Raw genomic sequence first — 12,898 nt, 5'->3', positions numbered from 1 at the left:
ATAACATAAAATTGATCAGAAATACAGTGTAACAGAGTGCCTCTGTCCAGTGTCCGTGTTCTTTCCTTTATTGGCCAGTCAGAGATATGGCTTTTTCTTTGCAACTCTGCCTAGAAGGCCAGCTTCCCAGAGACACCTCTTCACTGTTGACTTTGAGACTGGTGTTTTGCGGGTACTATTTAATGAAGCTGCCAGTTGTGGACTTGTGAGGCGTCTGTTTCTCAAACTAGACACTAATGTATTTGTCCTCTTGCTCTGTTGTGCACTGGGGCCTCCCACTCCTTTCTATTCTGGTTAGAGCCAGATTGCACTGTTCTGTGAAGGGAGTAGTGCACAGCGTTGTACGAGATCGTCAGTTTCTTGGCAATTTCTCGCATAGAATAGCCTTCATTTCTCAGAACAAAAATAGACTGACGAGTTTCAGAAGAAAGTTATTTGTTTCTGGCCATTTTGAGCCTGTAATCAAACCCACAAATGCTGATGCTCCAGATACTCAACTAGTCTAAAGAAGGCCAGTTTTACTGCTTCTTTAATCAGGACAACAGTTTTCAGCTGTGCTAACATAATTGCAAAAGGGTTTTCTAATGATCAATTAGCCTTTTAAAATTATAAACTTGGAACACAGGAGTGATGGTTGCTGATAATGGGCCTCTGTATGCCTATGTAGATATTCCATAAAAAATCTGCAGTTTCCAGCTCAAAAACAATGACATTTCTAAGTGACCCCAAACTTTTGAACGGTAGTGTATGTAGGTGCATATATAGCTAGGTAAAATATTTTGTTTTCTCTTTTAGGTTAAAAGGTGATAAAGTTACCCCTCTGAAAAGTCGTCATCAGACTCGGGTTCGGATATGATGCTGCCCTTGTCGGAGCCTGTGGTGGAGGCCTGTGTATTATGTGTGACGGGCAGGTGCTTGGACGGCTGTCTCTGCACGGTGGAGGTGAGGCCTGGGGTGGCCAGGTTGCTGTGGATGCCGCTGTGGATGTTGAGTGAGAAAATTAGAGGCATATATATCATACGCCCCCCAAAATGCTAACCTCCCCTGTTATTGTAATGGTGAGAGGTTAGCATGTCTTGGGGTTATGATATTTGTGCGTCTGTAAATTTCTCTCATCATTAATCACAATTCATTCAGGATTATCCGTAATCATGGTAGCATCCACATTAATGTAGAAGTGTTCAGAAACATATTATATTCTTATTTACAATAAAAGTGACTCCAATATGACACAATAGGTTATTTACCATTCATTTCTATTAGGCACAGGCACAAAATAATCGGAAACGCAACCAAAACAGCAAATCCAGCCAACAAATTTGTAGAGTCACAAGCTTGATTTAATCATTGCGTGTTATGAACATGGGACCAAATACTAAACGTTTGACTAAATTTAATAAACTATAAATTAATTTGTCCAAATACTTATGACACCTTCAAATGGGGGGACTAGATACATAAAGTGCATTAATTTCTAAACGGTAAAAAATATATATATGAAAATACCCTCAAATAAAAGGTGACATTCTGTATTGTCACCTCATATAAAACATTTGATCTTAAATCCAAAATGCTGGAGTAGAGAGCAAAATTAAATGTTTTAGCTCCACGAAGCAAATAAATAAGTAGGTGAGTGTAGCTAAGTAAAACATTTTGTTTTCTCGTTTAGGTTAAAAGGTGAGAAAGTTACCCCTCTGAAAAGTCGTCATCAGACTCGGGTTCGGAGATGATGCTGCCCTTGTCAGAGCCTGTGGTGGAGGCCTGTGTATTATGTGTGACTGGCAGGTGCTTGGATGGCAGTCTCTGCACGGTGGAGGTGAGGCCTGGGGTGGCCACGCTGCTATGGATACTGCTGCTGTCCAGCCATGGCCCTCTGCTAGCGCTGGACACTGACCCTGGAGGAGAGGTCAGGGGTCAAACCATAGAATTACATATACAGTACAACTCATGATTTTTAAAGGATTTCTGTGGATCAAAACTCGTAGATCTCTGTTCAGCTCGCAAAACTCCACCTATCCAACCCTTTTCTTTTTAAAGAAAACCATTAACCTTCTCAAATGTTCCAAGCCATTACTCCCCTCTTAACACATTTGATCAATTACATTAGACCATGTGTTGTAAAAAAGTGGGTCACAAAAATCAGGAATTATGGTTCACCAGGGCAATAATGTACTGTAGATTTGTGGTAGTGGTGGAGTAAGGCACGGAGGGCACACAGTGTGTTGTGAAATCTGTGAATGTATGGTCATTTTTTAAAACATTTTATAAACTGCCTCAATTTTGCTGGACCCCAGGGCGTGTAGCTGCTGCCTTGGCAGGAACTAATGGGGATCCATAATAATAATCACTTCTCTATACCTTTATCTCTTTGTTAGTAATATGTGTGTATGTGTGCTGCTGACCCTGGGGGGTAGTCCTCCTGCGTTTGGCTGCAGGGGTGCTGTGGGGCGACAGCGTGGCGCTCCTCTCCCCCTCCTCTCGGGGCTTGGAGGAGCCAGACTGCAGAGAGCGCTGGTACATCCTCAGAGATGGCCAGGAGGGGGCAACAGAGCCACACTCAGCACTCAGGAAAGCAGACCTGGGAGGGAGTGAGAGAGGGAGAAACAGACTCAGGTCAGGACTCTCCTTTAGGCACTTCATGTAGATCTGAAACAAACGGACAGCTCTATTTGTGTTTCTTGTGTGCAAGTGTGAAATGTGAGGAAAAAGGACATGCATATCCTTATGTGTCTAGTTGCTGTGTGTGTGACTCACAGCTGGGCTCGGTCCTGACGTAGGAGTTTGAAACTGAACTCGCTGAGTATCTCAAGGAAGGGCAGGTTGGGGGGTTGCTCCACGTCTGCTGCCTCCCGTAACGCAAACCGGATACCATCCCTGACCAACAGAGAACACTTTGTTCTACATACCAGCAAGACATAACTTTATTTATCAAAAAGTTTGAGTTCAAACAGATTTTTTGTCAAGTGTGCATATGTTTTTGTAAATGGTAAATTACTGGCTGCACAATTAATTTCTCTATTGGGACAATACATACACTACCATTCAAAAGTTTGGGGTCACTTAGAAATTTCCTTGTTTTTGAAAGAAAAGCTAATTTTTGGTCCATTAAAATAACATAAAATTGATCAGAAATACAGTGTAGACATTGTTAATGTTGTAAATGACTATGGAATATCTACATAGGTGTACAGAGGCCCCTTATCAGCAACCATCACTCCTGTGTTCCAATGGCATGTTGCGTTAGCTAATCCAAGTTTATAATTTTAAAAGGCTAATTGATCATTAGAAAACCCTTTTGCAATTATGTTAGCACAGCTGAAAACTGTTGTCCTGATTAAAGAAGCAGTAAAACTGGCCTTCTTTAGACTAGTTGAGTATCTGGAGCATCAGCATTTGTGGGTTCGATTACAGGCTCAAAATGGCCAGAAACAAATAACTGTCTTCTGAAACTGGTCAGTCTATTCTTGTTCTGAGAAATGAAGGCTATTCGATGTGAGAAATTGCCAAGAAACTGAAGACCGAAAAACACCAGTCTCAAAGTCAACAATGAAGAGGCGAGCTGCCAGTTGAGGACTTGTGAGGCATCTGAACCAGTCTAAAGAAGGCCAGTTGTATTGCTTCTTTAATCAGGACAACAGTTTTCAGCTGTGCTGACATAATTGCAAAAGGGTTTTCTTACAATCAATTAGCCTTTTAAAATTATAAACTTGGATTAGCTAACACAATGTGTTATTGGAACACAGGAGTGACGGTTGCTGATAATGGGCCTCTGTACGCCTATGTAGATATCCAGCTACAATAGTCATTTAAAACATTAACCATGTCTACACTGTATTTCTGATCAATTTGATGTTATTTTAAAGGACCAAAAACGAGTTTTCTTTCAAAAACAAGGACATTTCTAAGTGACCCCAAACTTTTGAACGGTAGTGTATATTGACATTTAGTGTGTATATGTGACTGACATATGCAGGGACACCAATGGTTTGCGGACGCGGTGCAGGTCTATGCCGAAGCTCATGGCCAGCCTTTTAGCTAGCTCTCTGATCTCCCCAAACTCCTGGCCTCCATCAACGCACTCTGGAGCCAGTGCTGAGAACAACTGACACACACACAATTAGTAATATATGAATATATAGTACATCTGTAACAAACATATTATTTAATTTACACACGCACACACCTGCTGCAGACTCAGGCAGACAGTCTTGGCGCTCTGCACTGGACTGATCACCTTGGTTTTGCTCAGAGTCTCCTTGATGATGTCACCGTAGTCTTTGTAGAACTAGAGGAAGTAGACAAGACTGTCACCCTCTCTATGGTTCTACCTCTATAAATACAATGATTCATCCAATTTCTATGGTTCTACCTCTAAAATTACAATGATTCATTCTATCTCTGTATTTCTATGGTTCTACCTCCCCATATCTATCTGGTTCTACCTCTCCATCTCTCTGGTTCTACCTCTCCATCTCTCTGGTTCTACCTCTCCATCTCTCTGGTTCTACCTCTCCATCTCTCTGGTTCTCTCTGATTCTACCTCTCCATATCTCTTTGGTTCTACCTGTCCATCTCTGCATATCTACAGCTACATATAGTTCGCCAGCTAGTAGTCCTAAAACCCGGAAATTAGTTTCCTCTGGGTGGTTCAACCATCCCTATGGGGAAAATGAATAGAGAAAGAATAGGGTTTTGGGATAAATGTTGATAATAAGGTCTGACTGAGGTACCAATGGCAACATGCCATTGGAACACAGGAGTGATGGTTGCTGATAATGGGCCTCTGTACACCTATGTAGATATTCCATAGTAGGCTCAAGAGATCTTAAACGCGTTGTTCTATGAGATAATTTCAGTCAGTTAACATGACATTTATGAATTATGAAGCCTTTGTGCTTTTTTTATAACATTCATTCTTAAATTCACAAAAGTGACATTAGCTGATGAAGATGATATCATAGAACAAAATGTATAAGATCTCCTAAGCTTGTGTTTACCACTGATCTATTTTCGGCATTTATCCAAAAACCCTACCAAATTGCCATTTATTTTCCTGAAAGGCTTTGTCCAACAAACCATGGAAGAGTTAAGGCGTCTGCATGCTTCCCAACCCGAATCAGTTTGAAAGAGTTCCTGCATATGTTATGACATTTTGTGATGTTTTTGTTCGTTTTGGACTTCGGTAAGGGTTTTTTCATTTATTTCGGGCACACCATTTTTTCTTAAGGCAAGCCGTCATCAGTGATTGGTCAACAGTAGGGATTCTTCAATAAAGTATTTGTCATTCAACGAGTATTGACTCAGTTTCATGCACATTTTTTCATTTAGAAATACTGCACCAAAACTTAAATGTAAAATTGAGCGACTAAGATCTCCTCGGCAAAAACGTCAACATTTAACTCAAGAAATCTGTCATCTTGGATTAATTCGGACAATTTTGAGTAAGTGTATACTGGCTACAGTGTCTCAAAATGGACAAAGTACTAGTTATGCTTTTTTCAAGCAAAGGTCTTTTAACGCCTTGTCATGTCTTTGGCATCATTAAAAGTGAAGACTGTTATTTTTATCAAATCAATTCTCTGTAATTATTATTACGTGATTAAACTAATCATGTAAATGTAATTAACGACGATGTCGGGGCACCACGGAAAATCTTCAGACTACAAAGTTATAATTTTCAGAATATAACTTTTCAGATATTTTAATATCTGATCAATTACTCTTCTATTAATGAATTATTCTTTACCTCACGTCAGTCTCATTCCAAACGTCGTAAATCGTTGGTTATCTGCACGAACCCAGCCTTTACTATAAATCATCCATACACCAATTGGCTTAATCATTTATTTACAAACTAACTAAATAATCACAGAAATGCATAAACAAACAAACAGTAGATATGTACTAACAAATGATAGGGAAGATTCTCTAGTGGGCTAAGCTGATATGACAGCTTGGTGGACAAAGGGAAGTGTGTGTGGACTAAGAAAGAGCGGGAAAGGAAAAATGGATGCCTACACATAGTTGATAATTATATTAATTGAAATGCTAATCCTTTGCACATCAACGCTCACTCATTCGGGAATAATTGCAATCAATATATATTTACGCCCATGTGTCGTGATATTTTCTGTTGGAGTCAGTTCATCCGTGTCTCTTTCTCTCTCACTGTTTCCCTGAAGATCAAAGTATTTTGTGGTTAGAATGGATACTTCAGAGTACCATTCAGAAATGTTCTCATTGAATAGATGTTTCGGTGGTTGCCGGTATTCGCATTTCTAGCTGCAGACTAGTAATTCATATCTAAGATTTGCTCTTCTTCTGTAGGGATCGATAGTCTCAGTTTAACCACTTCCAGCCGTGTAGCCAATGCTCCACGTGGTATGGTTAGGAATTCAATAACTATTCGCAATCACAGGTCACGCTGTGGGTTTGCTTAGTCTTGGTACTCAAACCTGTACCACCTCAGTTTACATGAGGTATGCGTGGTCTGAAGAGGATTTCCTCAGGAGGGGGCTTTATTTGTAACAGTAGAAAAGGCGGTTCTATGAAGCCTGATCATGTCTGTGCTCACGAGAGCGGGCCAATGACTTAGTTAAACTTTAAAGGGAATACAATTCTCTCACAGTAAAGGTTTAACATCACATTACATCATTTCACAAATAGTTTAATCTTTACTCATTCATTTTACACAAGAATTAGATGCTAACCCCATAATTAAGAAATGTACACATTCAGAGATATAGTTATGTGTGTTTCCTGTTGTCTCTGAGGTCACCAAATGAAACACATTTGTCATACCCGTCCCTTAAGTGTCCACGGACCATTCCCACAAGTGGACATTTTGTTTCATATTTAGGAGTTTGCCATGTGAAATCCTTTGTTCTCTCTGTGTCTCTCCATACTGCATGGCCAGGGGGAGAGTCTCCGCCAGGAATTTACGACCTGAGATAACAGAACCAGGGTGTAGGAGAGAGTGAGAGGGAGGGGGAAGCCACGATCTATACCCAGAAAGGGCCAAGTCGTGACACCCTCCTCCACCTTCTCACCCCTCCACCACCTTCTCACTTATCTCCCTCCACCTTTGCACCACTCCTCCTCCACCTTCTCACCCCTCCTCCTCCACCTTCTCACCCCTCCTCCTTCTCACCCCTCCTCCTCCACCTTTTAACCCCTCCTCCTCCACTTTTTCACCCCTCCTCCTCCACTTTCTCACCCCTCCTCCCTTCCACCATCCTCCTGTCCTCTCACTCACTGCACATTCCCCCCTCTCATGCCCTTCTCTCACTAATCCTATATTTCGCTCTTTTCGTCTTCCATATTTTCTCTCACTCCCTCCCCATTTCTACCCCTTTCTCATTCCTCTTCCATCCTTCTTTCCCTGTTCTCCCACTCTTATTTCTCTCTCTCCCCCCTCCCCTCTGTCTCCTCTACCTTGCTGTAGTATTTGAAGACATCAGTGGCAGTGCTGAGATCCAGGATCCCATAGATAACCAGTTTACAGTAGCCGGCCAGCTGGTTGCGCCGCCGCTGGAGAGTAGCCATCTTCACCTCCTCAACTCCCTCTGCCTCACCTGGAGAAAGAAGTGAGGGAGAGGGAGAGAGATAGCAAGGGGTGAGAAGAGAGAAAGAGATGGCCAGGTCAGAAGTAGTACACTAAATAGGGAGTAGGGTGCCATTTTGGTGTAGGTAGTATAGTTGTGATGGTTGCCCTACCGGACAGTTGGTCGTCGTCAGGCTCAGTGAAGACATAGTCAAGGAGGAAGGCAGCCATGTCGAAGCGGAGGGAGTCGGAGGGGGGGTGGGCCAGGGGCTGCAAGGTGGGCTGAGACCTCACTGAGCTCACCCCAAACAAAAGCAGCATGTCACACAGCAGCTCAAACGCCTACCGAGGGAAAGACGCAACACATCAACACACACTCCAGCACCAGGGTTTGTGCTTAATTCCAATTGATGTCAGTCAAGTCATGAATAATAAAAAAAAGTGTTAAAAACATGCCATAAATCGCTTCTCCTGTTCAGTTTACTCAGAAGTCATTTGAAAATAGATGACCCTTTTCAGTTATTGAATTAGAAATGTGAGTTTACTTCTTGAATTGACTGGCTTCAATTCGAATTGACGTCAACCCTGTTGAACACACACACATATCAATACCCCCCCCCCCCCCCCCCCCCCTCACTAACCTGGTCTCTGATCTCTGGCTGGCCCACAGACAGGCAGCTCTGACAGACGATGCAGAACGAACGCACCTCCTTCTTCAGACGCTTTACCTCTGCCTTGCAGGGGTGTGTGAAAGAATGGTACATGTGAATTTGCAGATATGTGTGTACATGATGTGTGTGTGAGTGAGGGTGAGGGAGAGAAAGGGAGGGTGAGGGAGAGAGAGTGAGAGAGAAGGACAGAGCAACAGATTGAGAACAACGGTGACAGACAGTGACTAAGCAGTACTAAGAAAATTATTTGTCTGTGTTTATGCTGGGGCTCAAGCTTGTGTAAACAACACATGTGAATGCCTAGTCATAACTGTTTGCATGTGTGTGTCTGTGTGTGAGACTGAGCCTGTGAGTGTCGCTGTGGTGCACTCCAACAGATTGCTGTGTTAATTGCCTGCTGTCCACACAGCTGGTGAGCTGGTAAATATGACAGGTTAGCAGTGCCATGTTTGAAGGGGGGCACCTCAGTGGGTACATAAGGTAGGGAAGTAGGGCCATCTTAACAAGGCAGGCAGGCAGGCAGTGCCATGCTCTAACTTAGTGGGTGGAGAAGCCAGACGGGCAGTGCCATGCTATGAGCACCTTGGTTGGTGTAGAGTTGGCCACCCTGACTTTCTCCCAGAGCACGTGGAACGCTGCACACTTCAGAGCAGGAACCATCAGCTGAAACGACATGGGACAACACTGATGGAGTTTGGTTATTTTACATGACACTTCTTCCTGCAATGTTCAATAGGTGTGTGTGTGTCAGTCAGTGTGTGTGTGTGTGTACACGGACACACACCTCTTTGTCGATGTCTCTGGACTCTACTCCACTCTTCAGCAGCTGAAAGCAGGGCTCAAACAGCTTCCATGAAGTCAGGTCCTTGGCACTGAAAACACACACCTCAGTATCAGTCTAACACCAATATGGTGCGCACACACACACACACACACACACACACACACACACACACACACACACACACACACACACACACACACACACACACACACACACACACACACACACACACACACACACACACACACGTGTACCTGCTGAAGGCTGCGATCCTCGTCAGGGCAGTAGCAGCACTGTACACCTCATCTTCATCAGCAGTGCCCTGAGCACGGAGATAGAGGGAGGGATAGAACATCATCAACATGCTTCGAGAGAGAGAGAGTGTGTGTGTGTGTGTGTACCTGCAGCAGCTCGTTGAGGTGGGAGCTGAAGCGGTCGGTCAGACTGTCCAGTAGCTGGCTGACGACCAGGTCGGCACGGCCTGAGAAGGTGTACTTGTCGTGGCAGAGGGCACACGCCACGCGAGCACACGCCTCCAAAACACCAGACTCCGTGTGTTTCTCCACGATGCCACACACCTGGACCAGCAGCAGATCCAGATACTGAAGGGGGAGATGGGGGGGGGGATAAACAGAGAAGTTGCACTTGCATCGAAGTCATGTGACTTGAGTTGACAACCCTTGTGTAATGTTGTATTTTAGCCTACAGGGGGAGCAGCTGTGTAAAGGGTGCTCTCTGCCAGTGATTCTCAACTGGTGGGTCTGTTGGGTCGAGGGAGGTATTGAGTGGGTTGAGTGGGAGAAAGTAGGAGTAGTGTCCGAGTAAAAAAAGATCTCTCTCCTGTCTCTCTCTTTCTCTCTCACCTTCTCCAGTCTACCAGTGCTGCTGTAGGTCTCCAGGTCAAAATGAAGCGGAGCCTTCAGAAGGCAAGTCACTTTCTCCACGTCCGCCGAGTACTGTGTGACCAAATTACAAAACAATTTGAAAAAAGCTTAGAATCAGAAATATGTTAGTAACATCAAATAGCCATGGTGATCAAGTCACACATCCATAAAAAACCCTGAAATAACTCAATCAATGAAAAAATAACTAACCGTTAACCAGTCCTAAAATATAATATATGAACTATACAGGGCCTTCAGAAAGTATTTAGACCCCTTGACCTTTTCCACATTTTATTACGTTACACAGTGCTTAATGCATCATGCTTAAATGGAAGAAGTTAGGAACCACCAAGACTCTTCCTAGAGCTGGCCGCCCGGCCAAACTGAGCAATCGTGGGAGAAGGGTCTTGGTCAGGGAGGTGACCAAGAACCCGATGGTCACTGACAGAGCTCCAGAGATCCTCTGTGGAGATGGGAGAACCTTCCAGAAAGACAACCATTTCTGCAGCACTCCACCAATCAGGCCTTTATGGTAAAGTGACCAGACGGAAGCCACTCCTCAGTAAAAGGCACAAGACAGCCCACTTGGAGTTTGCCAAAAGGCACCTAAAGACTCTCAGACCCTGAGAAACAAGATTTTCTGGTCTGATGAAACCAAGATTGAACTCTTTGGCATGAATGCCAAGCGTCATGTCTGGAGGAACCCTGGCACCCTATGGATAAACATGGTGGTGGCAGCATCATGCTGTTGGGATGTTTTTCAGCTGCAGGGACTGGGAGACTAGTCAAGATCGAGGCAAAGATGAACAGAGCAAAGCACAGAGAGATCCTTGATGAAAACCTGCTCCAGAGTGCTCAGGACCACAGACTAGGGCGAAGGTTCACATTCCAACAGGACAATGACCCTAAATACGCAGCCAAGATAACGCAGGGGTGGCTTCGGGACAAGTCTCTGAATGTCCTTGAGTGGCCCAGCCAGAGCCCGGACTTGAACACTATAGAACATCTCTGGAGAGACCTGAAAAGCATCGAACCTGACTGACCTGCTTGAGAGGATCTGCAGAGAAGAAAGCGAGAAACTCCCCAAATACAGGTGTGTCAAGCTTGTAGCGTCATACCCAATAAGACTCGAGTCTGTAATCGCTGCCAAAGGTGCTTCAACATAGTACTGAGTAAAGGGTCTGAAACCTTATGTAAATATGATTTTACATTTTTATTAATTAAGCAAACTTTTTTTTTAAACTGTTTTTGCTTTGTCATTCTGGGTTATTGTGTGTAGATTGAGAATTTAAAAAAATAAATATTTAAGGCTGTACCCTAAAAAAATGTGGAAAAATGGTTTATCATGCAGCGGTATCAATATGCTCTTTGTCACTACCTTGGCCAGCAGCTGGGGCAGGATAGTGATAAAATGGGTGGTGATGCGTCTCTTGTCCTGGGCTTGGGTCTTCTTATCCTTCATGCTCAGGATCTTAAAAAAAAAAAACACACACACACAAACTCTTGTCAATGCAATTTAGTGACCCGGCAGTCTTTTTCCTGTCTGTTGGTTTAGTGTTGGTGTGGTGGTCACCTTCTTGGCCTGAGCTCTTCCTACAGGCGGGTGTCCTTCAGCTGCCTGTCTGACAGCACACATCATCAACTCTATCAACGCCCCCTCCTCCTCATCCACCAGACCTGACACACAGAGAGACAGAGAAGGGGAGGGATGGGGAGGAAGATGGAAGGAGGGATGGAGAGGGGGGAGAGAATGAGGGAAGGAGAACAAGGTGAGGGATAGAAAGAGGACAGTCAGGGAAGGCGGGAGAGGGAAGAAATAGAGAAGAGAGAGGGAAAAAGATGAGGGCATTCGAAGAAAGAAAAGCAGGAAAGAAGAAGAGGGGGCAATGGTGGAGCGACATTTTTTTTTTACCAGTGGTTTACAACAACAATGTCCATTACCAGTGGTTTACAACAACAATGTCCATTACCAGTGGTTTACAACAACAATGTCCATTACCAGTGGTTTACAACAACAATGTCCATTACCAGTGGTTTACAACAACAATGTCCGCTCACTCTTTGCTAACAATAACTGATCCTTTAAGAGCTATGAGTGATTGAAATGCAACGTTTCGACCGACATGGTCTTTGTCAGGTAAACATTAAACAAACTCTGTACCTTGTCCCTGGTCAGCCTCCTGTACCAGCAGTGATGTCATGGTGTCCCAGTCCCTCAGCTCAGAGCCTGCTACACCCCATAGACTGTCCACCAGGTAGGCCCCGTGCTCATGGAACTGACACACAGAGACATCGAAAGGGAGAAAAGAGGGGGAGGAATGAAAGGGAGAAAAGAGGGGGAGGAATGAAAGGGAGAAAAGAGGGGGAGGAATGAAAGGGAGAAAAGAGGGGGAGGAATGAAAGGGAGAAAAGAGGGGGAGGAATGAAAGGGAGAAAAGAGGGGGAGGAATGAAAGGGAGAAAAGAGGGGGAGGAATGAAAGGGAGAGTATGTTGTGGTGCTGCAGTATATACCAAGGTTGGGATCAATTTGAATTTAGATCAGTAAATTCCGGAACTAAACTGACATTTTCAATGACCTCCTAATAAACTGAAAAGGAAAAGCTATTTATTTCAAGCGTTTTTATTATATTTTTATTAATTAAGCCAGGCAAAAGTGTTTGACCCAGAAACTGTATTGAATGAGAGAAAGCGAAAGAGACCGGAGAGAGAGAGAGAGGAGAGACAGTAGGGAAAGAGAGGAGACAGGAGAGAGAGAGGGCCTACAGCAGCACCTAGATATTCTGCAGATTCTAAACATCAGCGCCACAGGTATCTTCCACAAAGCTGTGAACGAGCTGAGAGACAAGGCAAAAAGGGCCTTCTATGCCATCAAAGGGAACATAAAATTTGACAGACTAATTAGGATCTAGCAAAAAATACTTGAATCAGTTATAGAACCCATTGCCCTGTATAGTTGTGAGGTCTGGAGTCCACTCAACCAAGAATTCACAAAATGGGACAAACACCAAATTGAGA

At 43.8% G+C, this 12,898-nt stretch overlaps 1 protein-coding gene across 1 annotated transcript in view; it reads right to left on the bottom strand.

Annotated features, from left to right (window-relative positions):
* The window catches only part of LOC129857159 (cohesin subunit SA-2), a 45,063-nt gene that overhangs the window by 1,878 nt on the left and 30,287 nt on the right, over positions 1–12,898 (bottom strand). The window contains exons 14-30 of the mRNA XM_055925131.1: positions 12,044–12,158; positions 11,456–11,559; positions 11,261–11,353; positions 9,862–9,954; positions 9,400–9,600; positions 9,253–9,320; positions 8,999–9,086; positions 8,797–8,877; positions 8,185–8,277; positions 7,717–7,885; positions 7,435–7,574; positions 4,184–4,285; positions 3,966–4,102; positions 2,755–2,874; positions 2,403–2,578; positions 1,691–1,895; positions 817–978 (exon numbers count right to left, since the gene is read on the bottom strand). Of these exons, the coding sequence (XP_055781106.1) occupies positions 817–978; positions 1,691–1,895; positions 2,403–2,578; positions 2,755–2,874; positions 3,966–4,102; positions 4,184–4,285; positions 7,435–7,574; positions 7,717–7,885; positions 8,185–8,277; positions 8,797–8,877; positions 8,999–9,086; positions 9,253–9,320; positions 9,400–9,600; positions 9,862–9,954; positions 11,261–11,353; positions 11,456–11,559; positions 12,044–12,158 (2,147 nt within the window). The remainder of the gene's footprint in view (positions 1–816; positions 979–1,690; positions 1,896–2,402; positions 2,579–2,754; positions 2,875–3,965; positions 4,103–4,183; positions 4,286–7,434; positions 7,575–7,716; positions 7,886–8,184; positions 8,278–8,796; positions 8,878–8,998; positions 9,087–9,252; positions 9,321–9,399; positions 9,601–9,861; positions 9,955–11,260; positions 11,354–11,455; positions 11,560–12,043; positions 12,159–12,898) is intronic.

The sequence above is a fragment of the Salvelinus fontinalis genome, chromosome 6, assembly GCF_029448725.1.
Source record: "Salvelinus fontinalis isolate EN_2023a chromosome 6, ASM2944872v1, whole genome shotgun sequence".
Lineage (NCBI taxonomy): Eukaryota > Metazoa > Chordata > Actinopteri > Salmoniformes > Salmonidae > Salvelinus > Salvelinus fontinalis.
This window is presented reverse-complemented; position numbering and strand designations above follow the sequence as displayed.